The 26931-nt window shown below is 40.9% G+C and overlaps 1 protein-coding gene across 3 annotated transcripts in view; it reads right to left on the bottom strand.

Moving 5' to 3' along the window:
• The window catches only part of ddc (dopa decarboxylase), a 110812-nt gene that overhangs the window by 63772 nt on the left and 20109 nt on the right, over positions 1 to 26931 (bottom strand). For all 3 annotated transcript variants that reach the window (XM_043690111.1, XM_043690110.1, XM_043690113.1), the window contains exons 5-6: positions 19298 to 19432; positions 3769 to 3912 (exon numbers count right to left, since the gene is read on the bottom strand). In XM_043690111.1, coding sequence (XP_043546046.1) covers positions 3769 to 3912; positions 19298 to 19432 — 279 coding nt within the window. The remainder of the gene's footprint in view (positions 1 to 3768; positions 3913 to 19297; positions 19433 to 26931) is intronic.

Below are 26931 nucleotides of genomic sequence, written 5' to 3'. Positions count from 1 at the left end.
TCCGCAAATAGGCGGCCTGTCTCCCCAATGTATAGGAGGCCACATCGGGTGCAGCGGATGCTGCAGGGTGGTTGGGTTGGTTCGTGCGGGTGGCCCAGAGGTGCTCTCTGAATCGCTCCGCTAGTAGGCGGCCTGTCTCCCCAATATAGAGGAGGCCACACCGGCTGCAGCGGATGCAGTAGATGATGTGGGTGGAGGTGCAGGTGAGTCTGTGGCGGATATGGGAGTTTCCTTTTGGGCCTTGGAGAGGAGTGAGGGGGGAGGTGTGGGCGCAAGTGTTGCACCTCCTGCGGTTGCATGGGAAGGTGCCGGGAGTGGAGGTTGGGTCGGTGGGGGGTGTGGATCTGACAAGGGAGTCGCGGAGGGAGTGGTCTCTACGGACAGCTGATAGGGGAGGGGAGGGAAATATATCCTTGGTGCTGGGGTCTGTTTGGAGGTGGCGGAAGTGACGGCGGATGATGCGCTGTACATGGAGATTGGTGGGGTGGTAGGTGAGGACCAGTGGGGTTCTGTCCTGGTGGCGGTTGGAGGGGCGGGGCTCAAGGGCGGAGGAGCGGGAAGTGGAGGAGATGCGGTGGAGGGCACCGTCGACCACGTCGGGGGGGAAATTGCGGTCCTTGAAGAAGGTGGCCATCTGTGTTGTACGTATTTTGAACTGGTCCTCCTGGGAGCAGATGCGGCGGAGACGTAGGAATTGGGAGAATGGGATGGCGTTTTTACAGGGGGCAGGATGGGAGGAGGTGTAGTCTAGGTAGCTGTGGGAGTCGGTTGGTTTGTAGTAGATGTCCGTGTTGATTCGGTCGCCTGAGATAGTAACAGAAAGGTCTAGGAAGGGGAGGGAGGAGTTCGAGACTGTCCAGGTGAATTTGAGGTCGGGGTGGAAGGTGTTAGTGTAGTGGATGAACTGTTCAACCTCCTCGTGGGAGCACGAGGTAGCGCCGATACAGTCATCAATGTAGCGAAGGAAAAGATGGGGGGTGGGGCCAGTGTAGTTGCGGGAGATGGATTGTTCCACATACCCTACGAAGAGGCAGGCATTGCTGGGGCCCATGCGGGTGCCCATGGCTACTCCTTTTGTTTGGAGAAAGTGGGAGGATTGGAAAGAATAGTTGTTCAGGGTGAGGACCAGTCCCATTCTCCCAATTCCTTCGTCTCTGCCGCATCTGCTCCCAGGAGGACCAGTTCCAAACACGTACAACCCAGATGGCCTCCTTCTTCAAGGACCGCAATTTGCCCCCCGACGTGGTCGACGATGCCCTCCACCGCATCTCTTCCACTTCCCGCTCCTCCACCCTTGAGCCCCGCCCCTCCAACCGCCACCAGGACAGAACCCCACTGGTCCTCACCTACCACCCCACCAATCTCCATGTACAGCGCATCATCCGCCGTCATTTCCGTCACCTCCAAACGGACAGATAGAGTGAATAGCTAACGTCTTTTTCCAAGGTTAGGGGAGTCTAAAACTAGAAGGTTTAAGGTGAGAGGGGAAAGATTTAAAAGGAACCTAATAGTAAACCTTTTCATGCAGAGGGTTTTGCATGTCTGGAATGAGCTGCTAAAGGAAGTTGTGGAGGCAAGTACAAATACAACATTTAAAAGGCATCTGAATGGGTGCATAATAAGAAGGATTTCGAGTGACATGGGCTAAATGCTGACAAATGGGACTAAATTAATTTGGGACATCTGGTCAGTGTGAACGAGTTGGACCTAACGGTCTGTTCTTGTGCTGTACAACTTTATGATTTGAAGAATCTAATAATATTTACCGAGAGAATATAGCTGCAACAGCTGTAAAACTGGTCACAAGCAGTCAAATGAGTAACTTTGGCAAAGGCTTATAGCTTGAAGCGAGTTTACATATTATGAAACCTCACAAGACTGACAAATCATTTAATCTCAGGTCTGTAAAGACTGGTTCAGCAGCAGGTGAGTGAAAACACAGGTTGTTCTGCTATCATGAGCGTTTTGTCAGCATGAATTAACTATAACACGATTTTTGCACTTTGTTTGGATAATGCAAACTTTCTACTGAATGGAAAAAGCGATTTTCTGTTAGCGCTTTTCAACAGCGTGATTTTCTATAGCACGAAATTGCAAAGGCACAGAATTGTCGCGTTATAGCAGAATGACCTGCAGTAATAGGCAATGCCAGCAAGGCAGAAGTAGAGGTTTTTGTTGATGGAGTAGATATGTAGTCACAGGCTCATGTCAGGATCAATGATCTGGTTCAATCTGACAAGGTTAATCACCTATACAATACCTCCATTATTTCAGTAATAATGAAAGCTGAAACAGTTTTATTTACAGATGGGGGACAAAGAGACATGGCACTATAATCAGCTGTCGAAGTGTATGACAACAGCTGTATGCTTTCTTCTCTAATTTCCCATCCTTGGAATGACAGAAAAATCCTTGGCTTTTACTTGGTGCAATTTTTGGCACTGAAATGAATGCTCACCATGTAGGAAATTTAGGATACAAACCTGAGATCCATGCTGATGTACATGCCTTATTCTTGGATTATTTTCCTATATTAGCATCATTTAGAAATCAGGTATAAAAGCTCAATCTAATTTTATTAACTCTCTGCGAATTCAAATTCAATTTTCATTTGTTTCTCGCTGCAAATAAATGCTCATGTATCTCATGAGAATAACAAAGACAGATGACTGACGTATTAAACTGTTTGCGTATGATATTAAAAATTGATGACATTGCCTGCAGTTTTCTGTTTGAAGAACTGATTACATCTAAAACAGATCTCTTGTTCCATTTTAACTGCATATATTTACCAATGCATTATTGGATTTATTGCTTACAATTGACAGAAATGTATTACACCCTTAGGCTTGGGGAAGCTAAAAGATAATGAGGTTTAGTTTAATCTTTGTAGCCATGTGTTAGCTATACAAACAGGACAGGAATCTCTGCAGGACCATTTAACTTTAACAAATAGCAGCGAATGCTCCAGTTATGCTTAATTTGTAGACAAAATGTTGAAGAAAAATTTGATTCAGAACATGAGCCATCTGCCTATTATTTAAGCCACAGATTTACGTTACATTAGCAAGAGTATTTGTAATTGTAAAAAACCTATTTATACATTCACTCTATTTTGAAACAGTATGCGATTCACTCTTTTCTGCATTAATTTCATAGCCTATGGCTTTACTGCACTAAACATCCGTAAGTCATCTCTTTCAAACCATTATTAGTATTAAAAAGACAATGAACATGATAATACAGAAATAATTATATGACTGTGTTAAAGAAACAAGGAATTGTGTTGTTCAATGTCATCACATGTGATGCAGTTGCGTTTATTCAAACCTCAAACAAAATTGCATCTTTCTCAACAACATATATTCTGTCCATTTTTGGAAGTTTGGAAGAATTCAGGTTCTATTGAACTGTTGCACCCAAAATGCTAATTTTGTCAGTTTGTAGAGCATAACGGGTGTGTACAATCCTGTCCTAAAATGTTGCATTTGCAATAAACTACCGTTATTAATGCACCTAACATACTCAACAAATTAATAAGATCATGGCCAGTGGCTCAATTTGTCAGGATTTCATTATTTAAGGTTAATTTAATGGGCACAACCACTTACCAGGAAAACAGGAATGCCATGAATCTGGTTCAGTAAACTTTGTGCACATTCCACAAAGCACTAAATTACACTCCACAGCCCTGCCTTACCTTATAAAAAATCTTTTGCAAATACTATAACTTAATTCAGACAGAAGATAAAGAAAATGTTTACTTACAAAGAAAGGGACGAAACCTAAGGCTTTATCTTCTTCCAAAGCTTGTTTTAGTGCCTCCCCACGGAGAACGAATTTCTCATCGGTAGGTAATTTTCTCATTTTGACACTAGCAATCAACCCTGCTCGTTCAACAGAACTGTGGGACTGGCACAGAAATAAAGATTTCCACGTTAGGCATAATTGTCAAATTTACATTAATTGCACAGTTAAGCCACCATTATGAATCAGTCAAACACCATTAAAATATATATTTTTGTTATTTCTTTTTAAAGTTTATTTCTTATTGACAGCACTTACTCAGAATTTTATGGCCACAATTTTAACTCTTGGCAAAGGGACTTAAATGATGCGGGCTATGGTGAAAAATGTGGCACAATCCTGAGATGTCCAGTGAGACCTACCTACAACTCACTGCATCTTTTATCTATCTGGACACTGAAGTGATGTTCTCACCAAGCAAAGGTGAGTTGGGGGATTATTGCTTATTAACAACCTTATGAACTGCACATCTCATCTCATTAAATTTCAGTTCCTATCTGACCATCCACTGTGAGCAAATCTGACCATGAGAACATCAACATGGAAGCCAGAGCAGATACCAGGCAATTTCAGCTCACTACTGGCTGTGGAGAGACTTCACATTGTTTGGAAAACAATAGAGTCTCGGAATGATTCATGTGCACCAGCTACATTCACCCCTCAGCCACGGGTACCCGATAATTACAAATACTACATGATCCTCATGCCAATCTGATCCATATGCAGGATCCATATGCAGGACATTCAAGAAGTCGAGATCTGGATCACCAGATACACTTATAACTAGTATATCTCCAAGCAGCTTGCTTCTTTTCCTAGTGCTCACTCACTTAGTACCTACCTATATGATCACTGCATCCTTGCTTTGCCAAGTAACACCTGTTTTTTTAAAAATTCATTTTGTGGGATGTGGACAATGCTGGTTGGCCAGCGTTTTTTGCCTGTCCCTAGTGGCCCAAGAGAAGGTGGTGGTGAGATGCCAACTTGAACCACTGCAGTCCACCTACTGTGGATTGATCCATAATGCCATTAGGCAGGGAATTCCAGGATTTTGACCCAGTGATGTGAAGGAACGCTGACACATTTCCAAGTCAGGATGGTGAGTGGCTTGGAGAGGAACTTAAAGGCGGTGGTGTACCCATACAGGTGCTGCCCTTGTCCTTCTAGATGGAAGTGGTCGAGGGTTTAAAAGGTGATGTCTGAGGATCTTTGCTGAATTTCTGCAGGGTATCTTGTAGATATTACATACAGCTGCTACAGACCTCGGTGGAGGAGCGAGGGGATACTTGAGGATTTAGTGCCAATCAAGCAGGCTGCTTTTTCAAGGATGTTGTCGAGCTTCTTGAGTGTTGTTGGAGTTGTACTCATCCAGGCAAGTGGGGAATATTCCATCACACTCCTGCCTTGTGCCTTGAAGATGGTGGACATGCTTTGGGGAGTCAGGAAGTGAGTTACCCGTCGCAGTATTCCTAGCCTCTGACATGTTCTTGTAGCCACTATGTTTATGTGGTGAGTCCAGTTGAGGTTCTCCCAGGATGGTGATAGTAGGATATTCAGTGATGGTAATATCATTGAATGTCATGGGATGGGTGATTACATTGTCTCTTATTAGTGATAATCATAGCCTGGCATTTGTGTGACATGAATGTTAATTGCCACATGTTAGCCCAAGCCTGGATATTATCCAGATATTGTTGCTTTTGAACATGGCTGCTTAAGTATCTGAAGAATCATGAATGGTGCTGAACATTGTGCAATCATCAGTGAACATCCAAACATCTGACCATACGATGAAGGGATGGTCATTCATGAAGCAGCTGAAGATGGCTGAGCCTAGGACACTACCCTGACGAACTTCTGCAGAGATGTCCTGGAGCTGAGATGACTGACCTCCAACAACCATGACCATATGTCTATGGGCCAGGTATGACTCTAACCACTGGAGAGTTTTCCCCATGATACCATTGATTCCAGTTTTCCAAAGGCTCCTTGATACCACACTCAATCCAATGGAGCCTTGATGTCAAGAGCTGTTGCTCTCAATTCACCTCTAGAATTCAGCTCCTTTGTCCATGGTTGGCTGTAATGAGGTCAGAAACTGAATGGCCCTGGTGGAACCCAAACTGGGCATCACTGAGCAGTTTATTACTGAGCAGGTGCTGCTTGATAGCACTGTTGATGACAACTTCCATCACTTTACTGATGATCGAGAGTAGACTGATGGGACGGTAATTGGCTGGGTTAGATTTGTCCTGCTTTTTATGCACAGGGCAACCTCGATTATCTGAACGACATGGGCGGGAAGTATTTTGTTCAGATAATCAAATGTTTGGATGATTGAATGTTCAGATAACACAGTTTATTTAAGCATCAGGACCTTGAGATCTTATTTGGATAATCTGAAATTCAGATATTCAATGTTCGGATATTCGAGGTTGTACTGTATAGGACATACTTGGACAATTTTCCACATTACTGGGTAGATGCCAGTGTTGTAACTGTACTGGAACAGCTTGACTAGGTGAGTGGCAGGTTCTGGAGCACATCATTAGTAATATTGCCAGAATGTAGTCAGGCCCTGTAGCCTTTGCAGAATCCATTGTCTCCACTCTTTCTGGATATCACGTGGAGTGAATCGAGTTGTCTGAAGACTAATATCTGTAATACTTGGCACTTCTGGCTAAAGATTGCTGCAAAAGCTTCAGCCTTATCTTTTGCACTGATGTGCTGGGTTCTTCCATGATTGAGAATGGAGATATTTGAGGAGCCTCCTCCATCAGTGAGTTGTTTAATTGTCCACCACCATTCATTACTGATTTTGGCTGGACTGCAGAGCTTAGATCTGATCTGTTGGTTATGGGATCTCTTAGCTCTGTCTATCATTGCTGCTTTTACTGTTTGGCATGCAAGTCATCCTGTTTGTGGGCTTCACCGGGTTGACAGCTAAGCCTGGTGCTGCTCCTGGCATGTCTTCTTGCACTCTTCATTGTATCAGGGTCGTTCTCCTGGCTTGATGGAGGGTGTATCAGTAATGCACTGTTAGTGCATTAGAGCTTCAGTTAGAGACAAAGACCAAAGAGCCAAATATGGTCACAATATATTAAACTGGCTAGTTAAGTTTCTGCTAAGATGTTGGCTTCCAATGCAGGTTGTTTGTGTTAGCTGCAACTTCACCCTTGCTTTTCATGCAGACAAGACTCACCATATGTTGACATCTGAAACGCCTACAATAGCTATTCAATCCCTTTCCCCATCCTTGTTCTGAACAGCATTGTTTCTACATACACCTGCGTAATACGCTGTCCTATAAATTTTGACACAATGTTGACTATGGGTATACTGTAATTCAAAGGTTGAAACATGTGCTTTGTAAGGGATTTGCCTCATTTTCACAAAATTTTACATTTCAAGTGACCGTGAATTCAAAATGTCTGGAAACGAATATATTTGGAAAGTAAGCATGAGTTCTGTAAGCCGCTTTTTTATCCTCATATCTTGCCAGCAATGACACTGCAGTGCATTGCTGTTATTCCAGTTGTTGAACATATTTATGAATAGAAACTGAAAGGTCATTTGTATCTTCAGGCAAATCCTCCCACAGAAAAATAACTTTCTGTGTGTCACTTGTTGAACTGCTGTCACTTTCAATTTCTTGTCAGTTCTATACATGCCACAGTTCAATATAATACAATTAGTATACCAAGGATTTATTGGGTCAAAGTACTTCAATGCCATCAGAAGACGAACTGGTCAATTTATACTTTCATCAGAAAAGATTTCATATTGTTCTGTAATTGTAGCCATGCATACATATGCATACATACATACAGCCATAGTAAATCTAAACTTTTAATAAAATCTAATAAAGCCAGGTAATCCATTTATTTTCTATGCAACATTTCACAAAGGAAACAATCTCTCCTTGCTACCCATGTGTCTGTTGGTTTTCCTAGTGCTCTGCAAATGGTAAAACTGCAACTGTGAAAGCGGGCAACAGTATGTACTTAGTAGTAGATGTGAACATGTAATGATTTGATTGGACAAAAGACACACATGAACATATAATGATTTAATTGTATAACTTAGTAGTGACGTAGAGTCATAGAGCTGTACAGCACAAAAACAGACACTTTAGTATAACTTGTCCATGCCGATCAGATATCTTAAACTAATCTAGTGTCATTTTCCAGGAATTGGTTCATATCCCTCTAAACCCTCCCTATTCATGTACCCACTGTGATGCCTTTCCAATATTGTAATTGTACCAGCCTCTACCACCTCCTCCGACAGCTTATTCTATACTTGCATCACTGTCTGTATGAAAAAGGTGCCCCACAGATCCCTTTTAAATCTTTCCCTTCTCACCTTAAACCAATACCCTCTAGTTTGGACTCCCTACCCTGGGAAAAAAAATCTATTAATATGAATGCAATTGTTTGGAATAGAGTAGAACAAACACTGTTGCCTAGAAAAAAAATTGTGCAAATGTGTAGCGTTTTTAAAGGAAGAAGGTTATATTTTGTTGCTAGTTGCGCACTTCCCATGAATGTACAATAAACACTGAGACAAAGAAATCCCAGTTGTGTTTGGTCATTATCTGGTGAACTAAACTCCACCTGGCAAAGGCTGAATGCCAAATTTCTGACATTTAATTCCACCTCTCCCTGGAGAATGACTTCACTACCAAACACCAAGCCGTTGTTTCCAAGAGTGTCAATGATGCAATGGTCTCTGTGATCTTCTCTTCATTGTCTCCAACATCTTAGTCGAGGGATGCCATACTGCCCTCTTTTGAAAAACAAGACATTAATTTTAAAAATCCTTTCATGACTATTGGACAGCCCAAAGCACTTGACAGCCAAGTAAGTATTTGTTGAACTGTTACAATTTGTTAACACGTAGGAAACATATTAAGTCCCTTCCTGAAGTCTGGCAATCAGGGGATAGTCCAATGACAAAATCCTGGGTAGAATGGAACTTCTGGAGTTGGCCTCCCTGAAATCCCAGATCCTCAGTGAACTTTAGAGGCAGATCACATCATTTCCCCTGCCTGCTCCCATACTGAGATACCCAGCAGTGCACAAAATGAAATCATTTACATGGTATAAAAACAGAAAGTCTTGGAAAAACTGGATTAATGTTTTGAATCAAATATGATTCTTCATATTTCTTCCTATCTTCCTGACTTTTCAGCACTGGACACAGGAATGTAAAACATCCTTTTATTAAAACTAGCATTCTGGAAACATGTGCATCACTGTTATGTTTGTTTAAAACTACCAGGTGCATCAATCAAGATATCCATCTGTTGCTTTTGTGACGTGTACTGTAAATATATCTATCTGCCTGTTCAAAAGTCATGAACACTGGCTATTGTGAGTGTATAAAATAGCCAAGGGTTGATGTCAAATGACTAAAAGATATTTGGATGAGATAATGAGTCCCTTCTAAATCTGCTGATGGTCCTGAAGTATGAACATATATCATTAAGACACATACTGTGTATAAATTAGGAGAAAAATGAGAGCAATAAACAGATGAGAAGTGGATAATGAATATATATTAAAAAAACCTGAAAAGATATAGAAAATCATGAATGAAAAGAAAGGAAATCGCAGAGAAAGACAGTGAGAGGTTAAATAATGATAAACAATGAGCACTAAAAACCTCAGTAGATGACTAAGATTATTGTTCTTTATTGCAAATAGAGGTTGAAGTTTGTATGTATGTTTTCGTCAGTAGACAGGGCTATGACAAGCAACAGTTTCTATTTATATAGCAACTCTGACATAGTAAAACACACAGACGCTGCACGGGAACATTGTGAACAAAGTATGACACAGATCAGACAGTTGTTAAACTGGTGTTGAAAAGTGTGGGGCTGGAAAAGCACAGCAGGTCAGGCAGCATCCGAACAGCAGGAGACACAACATTTCGGGCATAAGTCCTTCAGCAGGAACGTGGAGGGGGAAGGGGGGGGTGAGAGTTAAATAGGGAGGTGGGGATTGGGCTGGGGGGAACGTAACTGGGAAGAGGAACTGTCTGGGTCATTTAGTTTTCTGCATGACAAATTTTTAAAATATTCATTCATGGGATGTGGGCATTGCTGAATAGACCAGTATTTGTTATTTATCCCTATTGGTCAGTTAAGAGTCAACCACATTGCTATGGGACTGGAGTCACATGTAAGTCAGATTTCTTTCCCTGAAGGATATCAGTGAATTACATTGGACTTTGCCCACCACAATTCCATGGTCATCATTAGATTCTTAATTCTGTCATCTAAAGCTGGATTTGAACTCGGGTTCCAGGAAAATAGTCAAGGGATAATACCACTATGTCATCGCTCCTATGCCTGAAACCCTCTGACAGTCTCCATTTAAATCAAAGAATTCAGAGGGTGCAATGAAATGAAGTAAAATATGAAATATATAGTCTAACTCTTCAGCAACTATTCAACTAACTCCATTCTTACCTTACACTACCAACCTGAACTGACTTTTCCCCACCCTCCCAGGACCTGAGACCCCCCCTTCTGCTAGACCTGACTCAAGTCTGCCCTCCCTCGCTGCACTTGACCTGATCAAACCCCACTTCCCACCAGAAGCAACCCCTCAGACTTGATTGATTTCCTCCATCAGTCCCATCCTAAACCTCTTCTTCTGCTGCTAGGCCTGAACTGACTGCATTGGACCCAACCTGACAATAATCCCTGTCATACCTGATCTGAAAACCTCTGCTCCCAGCCCCACTCTCATACCCCTCCTGATGAACCTAAGCCTCTTGGATTCTGACCCAGACAGCAACTGTTAAAGTGTGTGGAAAGACTAAGTTCCAGCTGAAAAGGGGCCACGGTTTGCTTTCTTCTAACAGCTCTGCCATGCAACTGTCAGAATGGAAGTATGCCTCCACATTTCTGATGGAAGCCTGAGCAGAACTTTCTCTCAGAAATTCAGAGCTCACATCTCTGGTTAAAAAAAAGGGGCCAGTGTGACAATTTTCACAAGATTGCCACGCCTTGGCAAATCTGTCTCATTGAGTCACATGAACAGATATTAGGAGCTGGGACTTTGTATAATTCCTGAGGAATGTTCTAAAAGAGAAGGGTGTGACTTTGCTGTGGAAATTCCAGTTGCACAAGATCCTATTTCTGCTGATGGGTGAAACAAGTGGAGTGTGGAACAAGCAGGCAGGAAAGCAGAAATGCAGCACTGACACTGGGAGACTGGTTAGACCACATGGAATACAGGGAGAATTAGCCACTTGGAAACAGAACTGGCTCGAATGTAGAAGGAAGTGGTAGAGAGTTGCTCTTCAAACTGGAGGCCTGTGATCAGTGGTGTGCTGGGTCAGTGCTGAGTCCACTGTTTTTCATCATTTATATAAATGATTTGGATGTGAACAGAAGAGGTATAGCTAATAAGTTTGCAGGTGACACCAAAATTGGAGGTGTAGTGGACAGCAAAGAAGGTTATCTCAGAGTACAATGGGATCTTGATCAGATGGGACAATGGGCTGAAGAGTGGCAAGTTAAGTTTAATTTACATAAATGTGAGGTGCTGCATTTTGGAAAGGCAAATCAGAGCAGGACTTATACACTTAATGGTTAGGCCCTGGGGAGTGTTGCTTAACAAAGAGACCTTGGAGTGTAGATTCATAGTTCTTTGAAAGTGGAGGCTCAGGTAGATGGGTTAGTGAAGACAATGTTTGGTATGCTTTCTTTATTGGTCAGAGCATTGAGTACAGAAGCTGGGAGGTCATGTTGCAGCTGTACAGAAAATTGGTTAGACCACTTTTGGAATATTTTGTGCCTTTCTGGTCTCCCTCCTACAGGAAGGTTATTGTGAAACTTGAAAGGGTTCAGAAAAGATTTACAAGGATGTTGCCAGGGTTGGAAGGTTTGAACTGTAGGGAGAGGCTGAATAGGCTGGGGTTGTTTTCCCTTGAATGTTGCAGGCTGAAGGGTGAAATTATAGAGGTTTATAAAATCATGAGGGGCGTGGATAGGATAAATAGACAAGGTCTTTTCCCTGGGGTGGGGGAGTCCAGAACAAGAGGGCATAGGTTTAGGGTAAGAGGGAAAAGATTTAAAAGGAATCTATGGGGCAACCTTTCCACATTGAGGTTGGTACGTGTATGGAATGAGCTGCCAGAGGAAGTGGTGGAGGCTGGCAAAATTACAACATTTAAAAGGCATCTGAATGGGTACATGATTAGGAAGGGTTTAGAGGGCTCTGGGCCAAATGCTGGGCAAATGGGACTAGATTAATTAGATATCTGGTCGGCATGGTCAAGTTGGACCAAAAGGTCTGTTTCTGTGCTATATATCTCTATGACTCTATGACTCCTTGAACACAATCTGCAAAACTTCATGTTTAATTGACTGGTCACTATCAGCGATTAGAAAATAGATACATTAAATATGTATTATAAATTAACAAACTACCTTATGCAAAGAGAATCATTTATTACTATCCAAATAACTACATCTACAACTACTGGAAGAATTCTGCAATAATCATATAGACACTCTTCAGGCCTGTCACACTCATGACTTATATCACCCAGAAGGACAGAAGGAGGGTGAGTGGAGGGGTTCGGGGAGGGGGTGACCAGGGGTGCAGGTAGCAGATGCATGGGAACACCACCACCTGCAAGGTTACATTCTAGCCTGGAACTATATCACCATTCCTTAACTCTCATTAGATCAGAATTCTTGATTTCCCTCCCCAACAGTACTGTGGGTGCAACTATACTACATAGGCTACAGTGGATCAAGAAGGTGGGCAATGAGGGATAGGTAACAAAGGCTGGCCAACAGTAACAAAGGCTGGCTAACAATAACAATTCATAGCTCCTGCTCATATTTCTTATTTTCTTATTATCTTTCAGTTGAGTTCGGGAATAAGCCAGTTTAAAGCCTATCAAGTGGTGTTCCCAGGGTTAGTTTATGAACATTTCTGAAATGCCTTCACACTACTGCCAACATAACAGGGTGGAAAGGACGATTCAACTATTTGGGTCCAAGTGTACACACCCTCACCTCACTTTCAGTTTGTAGTTTGAGGTGGCATTGCAACCAGGTAGAAACCTAACAGAGACAGATTTCTTTGAGATTTTCTGATGATCACAGTTGGATTGGAGGCATATTTGGGTTGCACAATATTCAGCTTGGCCTCTATATTCTAATAGTTTTCTAAATTAGGACAACGTAAAAAAATTACGCAATTGTTTCGGACCATCGTGTCCTCACTTGCCATCTGAGCATATTGATTTAATGCCTCCTCCATACTCATGCATATTGTTCCTATTTGAATAATCATCCAATGTCTTCAACTGAATGCTTCAGTTGAAACTGCCTCCACCCGAAACATCGACTTCTCCACCTCCTGATGCTGCCTGGCTTTCTATGTTCTTCCAGCCCCCTGCCTGTCTACCAAAACTTGGCAGATGGAATTTAATTCAGGAATGTGGTTGAATTTATGCACTTTGGTAGGAAAAATTAAGAAGCAAAATAGTATTTAAATGAAAGAGATTACAAAAATAGTACAGCAAAGGGATCTGGTTGTTCTTGTACATGAAACACAGAAGTGTACAGGTACAGTAAGTAATTAAGAAGGCAAAAAGAATTTTGGTCTTTGTTGGTAAGGAGTTGGGGTATAAAAGTAGGAAAACCTTGTTACAACTGTGCAGTGTATTGATGAGGCTACACCTCAAGTACTGTGTATGATTCTAGTCCTCATATTTAAGAAGAAATGTGCTGGCATTGGAGGCAGTACAAATGACATTTGCTAAGTTGATTCATTGGTTAGAGGGGTTAACGTATGAAGATTGTTTGGTCTTTATTTCTGAGAGTTTAGAAGAATGAAACGTAGCAGATTCTGCGGGAGATTGACAGGATAGATATTGAGAAGATGTTACTATGAGTAAGAAGATCTTGAACTAATGGATACAGAGTCATAGAGATGTACAGCAAGGAAACAGACCCTTCGGTCCAACTTGTCCATGCTGACCAGAAACTCCAACCCAATTTAGTCCCACCTGCCAGTGAAGATCTAGACCCTCTTGCAGGACTTCTCAGTCTCAGGATCAGTCAAAAGAATCACTAGGAGTAAGGACTGTTTAAAGCAAGGTTACCAGTTTAATAAATTAAGGCAGCCTGGCGCACATTTGACCAGCAACTCAGAGGATGAAAGCTTCTGTTTTCCATGGAGAAATGGCGCAATTACATTCGAAAAAATATATAAATAATGTGTAATTTAAGAAATAGTACAGCTTTCATTACAAGAAAAGACCAATCACATATAGTAAGGTGACATGATTTACAGCAGGTTAATCCAATGATATTTCCTGGGAAAGGGATCTTACTTACAAGAAAAGTCCAATCAACTGTAATAAGGTGACATGATTGACAACAGGCTAATCCAGTGATATTTCAGTGGAAATAGATTGTTATACGCACAAAATCACCTCATGTTTGCTAGTTCAAAGTTAGTTCAAATACCAAATCACTGTCTTATAATTCATATTATGAAAAATACATTGCATTCTCTTATCCTCTATTTAGCTTAACTCAGCAAAGCAACAGTACAAGTTCACAGAGTCAAATCATTACTTTCAGCCATTTTGTTGTGTTATTTTAAATTGAAAAGCCATTTTGTGGTTAATAAAAATCTACATATACTTGTTGCTTCTGACAATAGCCTAAATTCAAATTTTTGATCCTCACCAGCACCTGGCCCATATCCTTCCAAACCCTTCCTAGTTATACACCCATCCAGATGCTTTTTAAATGTTGCAATTGTATCAGCCTCCACCACTTCCTCTGGCAGCTCATTCCATACATGTACCACCATCTGAGTGAAAAGATTGCCCCTCAGGTCTCTTTTATATCTTTCCCCTCTCACCCTACACCTATGTCCTCTAGTTCTGGACTCCCCCACCCCAGGGAAAAGACTTTGTCTATTTATCCTATCCACGCCCCTCATAATTTTGTAAACCTCTATAATGTCACCCCTCTGCCTCCGACGCTCCAGGGAAAACAGGCCCCGCCAATTCAGCCTTTCCCCATAGCTCAAATCCTCCAACCCTGTCAACATCCTTGTAAATCTTTTCTGAACCCTTTCAAGTTTCACAACATCTTTCCGATAGGAAGGAGACCAGAACTGCACGCAATGTTCCAACAGTGGCCTAACCAATGTCCTGTACAGCCGCAACATGACCTCCCAACTCCTGTACTCAATACTCTGACCAATAAAAGAAAGCATATCAAATGACTTCTTCACTATCCTGTCTACCTGTGACTCCACTTTCAAGGAGCTATGAACCTGTACTCCAAGGTCTCTTTGTTCAGCAACACTCCCTAGGACCTTACCATTAAGTTTATAAATCCTGCTAAGATTTGGTTTCACAAAATGCAACACCTCCATGTTTCGAAATTAAACTCTATTTGCCACTTCTCAACCCATTGGCCCATTTGATCAAGATCCCTTTGTAATCTGAGGTAACCTTCTTTGCTGTCCACTGCACCTCCAATTTTGGTGTCATCTGCGAACTTACTAACCATACCTCTTTTGCTCACATCCAAATCATTTATATAAATGATGGAAGGTAGTGGACCCAGCAACAATCCTTGTGGCACTCCAAAGGTCACAGGCCTCCAATCTGAAAAACAACCCTCCACCACCACCCTCTGTCTTCTACCTTTGTGCCAGTTCTGTATCCACATGGCTAGTTCTCCCTGTATTCCATGAGATCTAACCTCGCTAATCAGTCTCCTATGGGGAACCTTGTCAAACATCTTACTGAAGTCTAGAATGATCACATCTACTGCTCTGCCCTCAATTCTCTTTGTTACTTCTTCAAAAAACTCAATCTAGTTTGTGAGACACGATTTCCCATTCACAAAACCATGTTGACTATGACAGCCATTTTAAATTGAGATACAAAGGAATTTCTTCTCCCAGAGGGTAGCAAATGTCTTGAATTCTCTATCAGAGAGAACTGTGGATGTTGGATCATTGAAAGTATTTAAAATGCAGGGAGATGTAATTTGGAAATATCAAGGAGTTGATTGCCTTGAGCTGACCCAAAACAGTGGTTGAAGCCTAAGGCACATTAGCCATGCTCTGCTGAATGATTCGGTAGTTTTGAGGGGCCAAGTGGTATTGATCCTACTTTTATGTTCTTATTTTTATTTATTTTCTTATTTGAGACCTGAACAATTTGCTGTATGAAATCGTTTTATATCATCTTTCATTTGCTTGTCTTGCTAATGTTCTAGGTTGTCAATCCTTCAAAACACAAACCTGTTAAATGTCGAACAATGAAACCATAAGACACAGAAGCAGAAGCAGGCCAATCAGTCCACTGGGTCTGCTCTGCCATCACACGGCTGATCTGATAATCCTCAAATCCACTCTCCTGCCTTTTCCCCATAACTCGTGACTCTTTTACTGATTAAAAATCAATCTATCTCAGCTTTGAAAATACTTATTGATCCAACCTCTAAAGAATTCCATAAATTCATGACACTGAAAGAGAAGAAATTCTTTGTCATCTCTGTTTCAAAGCGTTGACCCTTATTTTGCAATTATGCAGTATGGTCCTCCCACAAAGGAGCCAAAAAAAACTTTTCTGCATCTACCTTATCAAGTCCCCTCAGAATCTTTTATGGTTTAATAAGGTCATCTCTCATTATTCTAAATTCCAATGAGTACAGGCCAACCTACTTAACCTCTCTTCATAACAGTCCCTTCATAAAGTGGATCAACCTCATGAACCTTCTCCAGATAGCCTCCTTTGATCATTCCTTAGATAAGGGGATTAAAACTGCACTCAGTATTATAGCTATGTATAGTTTTAGCAAGGCTTCCCTATTTTATATTCCATTTCTTTTGAAATAAGTGCTAACATCTCATTTGCCTTCCCTGTCACCTGCTGAACATGCATGCCAGCTTTTTGAAATTTATGCTCAAGGACTCACAAATCCCTCAGCGTTAAGCTTTTTACAGATTTTCTCTATTTAAATAATATCTGCGCCCCCATTCTTCCTGACAAACTACATAACTTCACACTTTCCCACATTATATTCCCTATTAGGTAAATTATCATGTGGTACCTTAAGATGTGCCGTCTGAAAATCCATATATATCATATCCACTGCTTCCTCTTTATCTATCCTGCTCGTTACCTCTTCAAAGAAATCTAATAAATTTGTCGCATGATTTCCCTTTCATGAAGTCATGCTAACTTAGCTTGATCATATTATGTATTTTGAAATGCTCTGCTAATACATTCTTCATAATAGAATCTAATATTTTCTTAATAACAGATATTAAGCTAACTGGCTCAATGCTAACTGTTTCTTTGCTATCTCCTTCCCCTTATAAAGAGAGGTATGACACTGGCAGTTATCCAACCTTCTGGGATATTTTCAGCATCCAAGGATTGCTAGAATATTACTATCAGTGCATCCATTAGCTCTGTAGCTTTATTATTCTAGGATGCATCCCATCAGGTATAAGGGATGTATCAGACTTTACCGCCATTTGTTTCTTTAGCAATTTTTCTCTCGTGTAAGTTATTATATTTATTTCCTCTTCTCTTTTTGCCCCTTGATTATTTACTATTTTTGGAATGATATTTATGTCATCTATTGTGAAGATTAATGCAAAATATTTTGTCAACTCCTCTACCATTTCTTGGTTCCCCACTGTTATTTCCCAAACTCATTCCTTAAGGGCCAAGGTTAACTCTGGCCTTTCTTGTCCTTTTCATATATTTAAGAAGCTCTTGCTGTCCATCTTGATCTTGCTTGCAGCTTTACCGTCAAAGTTTATACTCCCTTTTTTTTGGTTGTCTCCATTTTTGGTCGTCCTTTGTTGGTTTCTAAATCTTTCCCAATCCTTTGGCTTACCACTAATCTTTGCCACATTTGATGGTTTGTCTCTCAACTTGATGTATAGCACATTATTTTTCCCTGAACATTAGGAAGAAAACAACTGATGAAAGCAATGAGATTTTAATATTATTTTGCAATATTAATGACTTTGGTCACATTCACAATCAACTGCTCTCAGCTATTATAACATTCGACATACCGAATAAGACCGTAAGATCTGGGAGCAGAATTAAACTATTCGGTACATCGAGTATACGCTGACACTGAATCATGGCTGGTATGTTTCTCAACCCCATTGCCCTGCCTCTCCCCTTAATGTGTGATCCCCTTATCAATCAAGAATCTATCTAGTTCTGTCTTAAGTACATCCAATGATTTGCCCTTCAAAACCTTACTTTAATAATGAGTTCCATATATTCACCCACTTTGGGTGAAGAAATGCCTCATCTCAGTTCTGAAGGATTGTCCCTTCATTCTGAGGCTGTCACCTTGGTCTAGTCTCTCCAATTAATAGAAAGATCTCCTCCGTGTGCACTCTATCCAGGCCTCTCAGTATTATGTAAGTTTCAATGAGCACCCACCTCAACCTACTAAATTCTACCAAGTACAGATCCAGAGTTCTCAATCGCTTCTTGGATATTAAATGCTTCATTCGCAGGATTATTCTTGTGTACCTCCTCTGGACCCCTTCCAAGGCAAACACAACCTTTCTTAGAAAAAAATACAGAAAATGCTGGAAAAACTCAGTAGGTCTAGCAGCATCTGTAAAGAAAAATCAGAGCTGTACTTCAGATCTGTTAATCCTTGCTCAGAACTCCTTAGATATGGGGTCCAAAGCTGCCCACAATATTCCAAATGCAGTCTGACCAGAGCCTTATGCATCCTCAGCAGTACATCCTTGCTCTTGTATTCTAGCCACTTTCTAGCATTTTCCTTCTGGGTTGCCACCTGAACCTGTATGTTGACCTTAAGAGAATCCTGAAACAGGATCCCCAAATCCATTTGTGCTTCAGATTCCCAAAGCCTTTCCCCATTAAGTAAATAGAGTATGCCTCTACTGTTATTACCAAAATATATAATCTCACACTTCCACACTGTATTCTGTCACTTCTTTGTTCACTCTAACTTGTCCAAGCCCTTCTGCAGCCTCCCCAGTTCCTCAACCCTTCCTTTCCTTTCACATATCTTTATTTCATCTAGGACAAATGTTCGGCACAACATCGTGGGCCGAAGGGCCTGTTCTGTGCTGTATTGTTCTATGTTCTATCTGCAAAGTTTGCTAAAAATACTCTCAGTTCTTTCATCCAGATCATTAATGTATAACGTGAGTAGTTGTGATCCCAATGTGGACCTTTGTGGAATTCTATTCATCACTGGCTGCCATCCTGTAAAAGACCCCTTAATGCCTACTCTGTGCCTCTGCCAGTCCTCTATCCATGCCAGTCCCTTGCACATAACACCACAGACTCTTATCTTATTCAGAAGCATCCTGTGTGGCACCTTGTCAAAGACACTCTTAATAGTGACTTTCAATATTTAATAAGGTCAGGTCAAAGAAAAGAACAGAGCAATAGTAGCAACATTCACCTGCTCTGATGTGTAAGCCACAAGCTTTGAAATGATCGTGACTTCTTCAAGATCAGGATACTTTTCTTGCATTTGTGTAATCATCTTCTTTCTTGCAGCAAGAAGCGCCACAAGTGTACTTTCACTGGCTGTGCCCTAAATAAAAAAAAGGATCATGAATTAGTAGCAGTTAAACAGTTGGACATTTCATAGTTTAGCTCCTAAGATCATGGTAGCCATGCAAGAAATACCATTTCAGCACCAAATGACATTACTTATATACTTTGCCAACTATAGATTCATCCCACAAATCAAAGACAATGTGCATGCTTCTGGTATAAGCTGTATTAGACATCAATTTGTTAATGCCGTTCATGGATATGCATGGAACTTCCATATGAATTATACAGAGCTAGAAGATTGCAATGTGCATCAATTTATCACATGATTTGATGCTAGCACTGCCCTCTTGGAACTCAATGCTCCTGTTAACACTCTTTCTTACTTTCATAAAAGTGTGAAACTTGAAAGGGTTTAGAAAAGATTTACAAGGATGTTGCCAGGGTTGGTAGATTTGAGCTACAGGGAAAGGCTGAACAGGCTGGGGCTGTTTTCTCTGGAGCGTTGGAGGCTGAGGGGTGACCTTATAGAGGTTTACAAAATTATGAGGGGCATGGATGGGGTCGGGGAGTCCAGAACTAGAGGGCATAGGTTTAGGGTGAGAGGGGAAAGATATAAAAGAGACCTAAGGGGCAACTTTTTCACACAGAGGGTGGTACGTGTATCGAATGAGCTGTCAGAGGAAATGGTGGAGGCCGGTACAATTGTAACATTTGGATGGGTATATGAATAGGAAGGGTTTGGAGAGATATGGGCCAGTTGCTGGCAGGTGGGACTAGATTGGGTTGGGATATCTGGTTGGCATGGACGGGTTGGACCGAAGAGTTTGTTTCCATGCTGTATATCTCTATGACTCTATGACACTAGGCAGCAAGAAGGTCTATAATCCTGTTTTTTTTCAAACCTATTCCAATCCAGTATTATTTAAACAGACTGTCAATTACATACAGGTGAAAGGAATGTTATGCAAGCCCATCGAGTCCACACCAACCGTCCAAAGAGCATCCCACCCAGACCATACCCCATCCTATCCCTGTCACCATGCATTTCCTATGGCTAATCCAACTAACCTACACATCCCTGGACATTGTGGGCAATTTTGCATGACTAAGCTGCATGACCTGCACATCCTTAGACTGTGGGTGGAACCGGAGCACCCAGAGGAGACTCATGCAGACAAAGGGAGAATGTATAAACTCCACACAGACAGTTGCTTCAGGCTGGAATTGAACTCAGGTCCCTGGAGCTGTGGGGCAGCAGTGTTAATCATTGAGCCACCATGCCGTCCGAAGTGGCTGATTGTTTTCTATTGGCTGTTACTGATGTTGTGGAAATGATTAGTGGTTTCTGAAATTGTTTAAACTTGCCTAAGTCTACAGGAAATGGCAAGATACATACTGAAGGACATCTCCCTGACTTCAAGGATTCCAAACTGATCACTCCATGTTTAAACTAGCTTATATTTGAATTACCTAATATGTCATTACAGATTAAAGAAATGGAAAATGAATTTTCACTTTGTGCAAAACATATAAATTATTAAACAAACTTACATTATTTATATTTGACTTAGCACATACATGCAGGATTGTGTCCAATAAGAACATAAGAAATAGGAGTAGGAGTAGGCCATCTGGCCCACCGAGGCTGCTCTGCCATTCAATAAGAGCATGGTTGATCTTTTCGTGGACTCAGCTCCACTTACACACCCACTCACCAGAACTCTTAATTCCTTTACTGTTCAAAAATCTATCAATCTTTCCCTTAAAAACATTCAACGAGGTAGCCTCAACTGCTACAATGACAGAATTCCACAGATTCACAACTCTTTGGGTGAAGAATTTTCTCCTCAGCTCAATCCTAGATCTGCTTTCTGGTATTTTGAGGCTCTGCCCCCTAGTTTTAGTTTCACCTGCCAGAGGAAACAATGTCTCTGCTTCTATCCTATCTATTCTCTTTCATGATTTTATATGTTTCTATAAGACCTCCCTCCCCACCCCCACCCATTGTTCTAAATTCCAATGAGTACAATCCCACTGTACTCAATTTCTTTGCATAAAACAACCTTCTCAATCCCGGAATCAACCTAGTGAACCTCCTCTGTGTCCCCTCCAGTGCCAGTACATTCTTTCTCAAGTAAGGAGACCAAAACTGTACACAGTATTCCAGGTGTGGCCTCACCAGCACCCTATACAGATGCAGCATAACCTTTCTATTTTTAAACACCATCCCTCTAGCAATGAAGGACAATATTCCATTTGCCTTCTTAATTACCTGCTGCACCTGCTAACCAACTTTTTGTGATTCATACAAAAAGACATCCAGGTCACCCTACACAGCAGCATGCTACAATTTTCCACCATTTAAATAATAGTCAATTTTGCTGTTATTTCTAAGAAAATAAATGAGTTCACAATAACCAACATTGTACTCCATCTGCCAGACCCTTGTCCACTCACCTAACCCACCTATATCCTTCTGCAGGCTTTCAGTTTGCTCTACCATTCATCTTAATGTCTTCTGAGAACGTTGACACACCAGACCTGGTCCCCAATTCTAGATCATCAATGTAAATTGTAAACAATTGTGGTCCTGACATTGATCCCTGAGACACTCCCACTAGCCACTGATCGCCAACCAGAAAAACACCTATTTAGCCAACTCTCTGCTTTCTGTGAGATAACCAACCTTCTATCCATGCTAATACATTGCCCGTAACACCGCACACCTTTATTTTATGAAGCAGCTTGTCAAATGCTTTCTGGAAATCCAGCTATACCATATCCACCAGTTCCCCATTGTCCATTATGCTCATAATGCCCTCAAAAGGAATTCAAGTAAATTAGTTAAACATGATCCACTTTTCATGAACCCATGTTGTGTCTGCCCGATGGGACAATTTCTATCCAGACGTCTCGCTATTTCTTCCTTGGTTATAGATTTAAGCATTTTCCTCGTGACTGAAGTTAAGCTAATGGGCGTATAGTAGCCTTCCTTTTTTCTAGCTTCTTTCTTAAACAGTTATATCATATTTGCTGTTTTCTAATCTGCCGGAACTGCCTGAGTCCACCGAATGTTGGTGAATTACCACGAGTGCATCTGCTGTTTCCTCCGCCATCTCTTATAGTACCCTGGGATGTATTCTATCAGGGCTTATAGACTTGCCTTTCTTTAGCCGCATTAGCTTGCCCAATACTACTTGTTTAGTGACAATGATAGTTTCTAGGTCCTCACTTGCCCTTCTAGGTCCCCTTGTCATCAATTATTGACATGTTATGTATGTCTCCACTGTGAAGACCGACACAAAATACCTGTTCAATGTCTCATCCATTTCATCATTCCCATTAATAAATCCCCCTTCTCATCCTCTAATGGAAAAATGTTTACCTGAGCCACAGTTTTTTGTTTTCTATATTTGTAGACATTTTTGCTATCTGTTTCTATATTCTGAGCTTGTTTACTCTCAGAATCCATCTTACTTTTCTTTGCAGTTTTTCTCATGGCTTTCTGTTGACCTTTAAAGATTTTCTAATCCCCTAGTTTCCCACTATTTTTTATTCAATTTTTATGCATTAGCTTTCAAATTGATGCCCTCCTTTATTTCCTTAGTTACTCATGGCGGATTTTCCCTTTTCCTACAGTCCTCCCTTCTGACTTTTGCTGAGCACTGTGAAAAATTGCTTTGAAAGTCCTCTACTGTTTTTTAACTGTCTCACCAAATAGTCTTTGCTCCCAACTCCTCCTTCATCCCATTGTCATTTCCTTTGTTTAATAACAAAGCACTGTTGTGGTTCTGTTCGCCGAGCTGGGAATTTGTGTTGCAGACTTTTCGTCCCCTGTCTAGGTGACATCCTCAGTACTTGGGAGCCTCCTGTGAAGTGCTTCTGTGATGTTTCCTCCGGCATTTGTAGTGGTTTGAATCTGCCGCTTCCGGTTGTCAGTTCCAGCTGTCTGTTGCAGTGGTCGGTATATTGGGTCCAGATCGATGTGCTTATTGATTGAATCTGTGGATGAGTGCCATTAAGCACATCGACCTGGACCCAATATACCGGTCACTGCAAAGGATAACTGGAACTGACAACCGTAAGTGGCAGATTCAAACCACTACAAATGCCGGAGGAAACATCACAGAAGCGCTTCACAGGAGGCTCCCAAGCACTGAGGATGTCACCTAGACAGGGGGCGAAACGTCTGCAACACAAATTCCCAGCTCGGCGAACAGAACCACAACAACGAGCACCCGAGCTACAAATCTTTTCACAAACTTTAAACAAAGCACTGGTCTTGGATTTTACCTTCTCACCCTACAACTGTATTTTAAATTCAACCATACTGTGATTGCTCCTTCCAAGAGGACCCTAACTTTGAGATAATCAATTATACCTACCTGATTACACGGGACCAGATCTAGGATAGTTTGCTCCCTCATGAGTTCCATTACATACTGTTTGAGGAAACCATCGCTGATATATTCTATGAACATCTCCTCAAGGCTGCCTTGATCAACTTGGTTTGACCAATGTATATGTAGATTTAAATCCCCCATGACAATTGCCATACCATTTCTACATGCATCAGTTATTATTTTGTTTATTGCCCAGCCTACTGTAATGCTGTCATTTGATCACCTATACACTATGCCCCTTTTTCCCCTTACTATTTCCATCCACACAGATCCAACCTTTTTCTCCATTAATCCTATATCATCTCTCACTACCATCCTGATGTCGTCTTTAAATACCAGAGCTACACCTCCTCCCTTTCCTTCCTGTCTGTCCTTCTGAATAGTTTGATATCCCTAGATATTTAACTCCCAGTTGTGACCACCCTGCAACCATGTCTCTGCAATGCCCATTAAATCGTATCTATTCGCGATGATTTGTGCTGTCAACTCATTTATCTTGTTTCAAATGCTGCGAGCACTCGGGTAAGTACCCTTATGCTAATTTTTATATCTTCTTTTTGAATCCTAACACCTCTACCAGAAGAACCGTTGTTTGAAAACATTCTCACTTTTTCTGTCACTACCACATTTTAGGAGTACACTGCTCAGCTGCTTCTTGCTTTTAATTTATTTTCTTGATTCTCTGTGGTGCTGCAGGTTTTGCTTTGGCTGCAATTCCCTGAGGCATTATTACTGTTGCCAAAACTCAGCACCTAATACTAATTGGCTAGAGAACTCCTGCACTACCTGCTTCGCCTTATGCTTAAGGATGTCTAGCCATCCTTAATTATTTCAACAAAGACCCTTTCGAAGTAGGGATCTTTGCTGATATTTCCACAATTTCATTACCATTTGGAATTGTTTAAACTTGCTCAAATCTACAGAAAGTAGCATGATACGTGCTGAAGGACATTTTCCTGATTTTAAGGATTCCAAGTACATCACTTGGTACCAAACATGAACATAGTGGTTGTGGGCTATAGCATAGATAAAGAAAATAAACAGAGGTGCCAAAGAGCAGAACAAAGACAGCATTTTCAGTAGCTAAGAATGTGTCTTTAGGCATAAATTGTTACATGGTTCCTTCCAGACTGAAGGAAGAATTATTCAAGATTTTAATGTTGCTTGCATTGTAGAAACATTAGTATTTGAGCCTTTTTAAATTATATTGCACTATTTATGAAAACTGGAAAAGTGACAGAGTTTATTCATGTGTTAATGGTGTTGCGTAATGTGTCAGACATTCTACAGTATGTGCTCATTTGGGCTTCTTTTAAAACAGGCTGCATGCTTTCTGAGATCAGTTACAGATTAGTAGATTAAATGGACTAGATGCCCCTCCATTAAAGCACCTGAAAACAGGTGGCATAAATGAAGCTTAGAAGAAACTTATTAAGTGAAGAATCTTTAGAATGCAGATTGAATTATCACCTTATTGAAGCTGAGTCAACCACAATATTGTTAAAGAAATTATGTATTCCCAAGTAAAATATTTGAAGATGTGATGACAGGCAGGAAATGTGATCTTATTAGATAACTGCAATAATACTGTTGAGGCAGAACATAGCATATTCCTCTAACTTTGCACACTGTTTTATTTTAAATATAAATTATGATTTGCTAGCTTAATTTAAGTTGCTATTTCACTAAATTTAAAAAAAAGCCACTCCAAATGCATGTTTTATTGGTGTAGCAGGGAGGAGCTTGATAAGGAAGTCTGAAAACTATCTACTGAGACCAATCTTATTTGCGGAATAATTTTATGAATTTGCTGCCTTAATGATGAGTTTCATCTCAAGTATTTGGCATAAATTTTTATCAACTAAAAATCATATCTACTAATATATTTGATCTGGACATATGCCCAAGGAAAGCAGGGAATTGTAAATATGAGGAAACAAAGCTTACACTAATTCGGCACAATTAGTTTTATATTTGAATTACCTAATTTTCATTTGGTACAGAACATATAAATTAATAAGCAAACTTACTTTATTTATATTTATCTTAGCACATACATGCAGGAGTTCATCAGGGTTCTGTTCAATGTCTAGCCATCCTTAGTTAATTCATCAATGATCTTTTTGCCAATATAAGGCCAGAACTAGAGACATTTGCCAATGTTTTCACAATTTCATTACCATTTTTAATTTAATCTGTGTTGGCATGCAGCAAGACTTGGACACCATTCAGTCTTGAGCTGCAAAGTGGATATGCAGCACTGACATTGAGGACGAATCTCATCACTGAATCACCAATGATCAACATCCCTCGTGGCGACCATTGACCAGAAACATATCTGGAGTTGCCAGAAAAGTACTAATTTAAGAAACAGGCTAAGAATTTTGCTCACATACCTCTTGATTCATCAAAGCTTGCTACCATCTACAATGCGCAACTTAGGCATGTGATTGAAAACTCTTCACATGCCTGGAATAGTGCAGATCCAACACACAGGAAGCTCCTTAACATCCAATGTAAAACACCCCACTTGACTGGCAATCTATACACCTCCTTCCACATTCATTCATTCCACCACTGACACACAGTGGTAGCAGTGCGTACCATCTACAAAATGTGCAGCGGCAGCTCACCTTGGCTCCTTCCTCGGAACCTATCAAAGCTGCAACTTTGATTACCAAGATTAGCAAGTGCAGAATTGCATTGATAAAATTAGGAATAGCAAAACCATTATTTTACATCCCCATTTCAAACTGCATTCCCCAGCTACTGACTCCAGACTTCTCCTGGCAACAGTCTGAGTTTATGCCACTCTCTCTACAAACTTAGTGTCAGATTTGATCCTGAACTGAACTTTAAATCTCACATTTAAGTTATCTATTAAAACTGCCAATTTCCACCTCTGTAACATTCCCCCATTCACTCTGACTCATCTTATCTGCTACCGAAGCCTTCGACAATTCCTTCAGTACCTTTCAAATCTGATCATTCCAATGCTGGTTTCCCACCTTCTACTCTCCATAAATTTGAAGTGATCCAAAACACATCTGTCCATGTCTTAATGCACAATAAGACCCATTTGCCTATCAGCCATGTGTAGTCTGACTTACAGTGGCTTCCGTTCAAGTAG

Source organism: Chiloscyllium plagiosum, chromosome 5 (genome assembly GCF_004010195.1).
Source record: "Chiloscyllium plagiosum isolate BGI_BamShark_2017 chromosome 5, ASM401019v2, whole genome shotgun sequence".
Classification (NCBI taxonomy): Eukaryota; Metazoa; Chordata; class Chondrichthyes; order Orectolobiformes; family Hemiscylliidae; genus Chiloscyllium; species Chiloscyllium plagiosum.
This window is presented reverse-complemented; position numbering and strand designations above follow the sequence as displayed.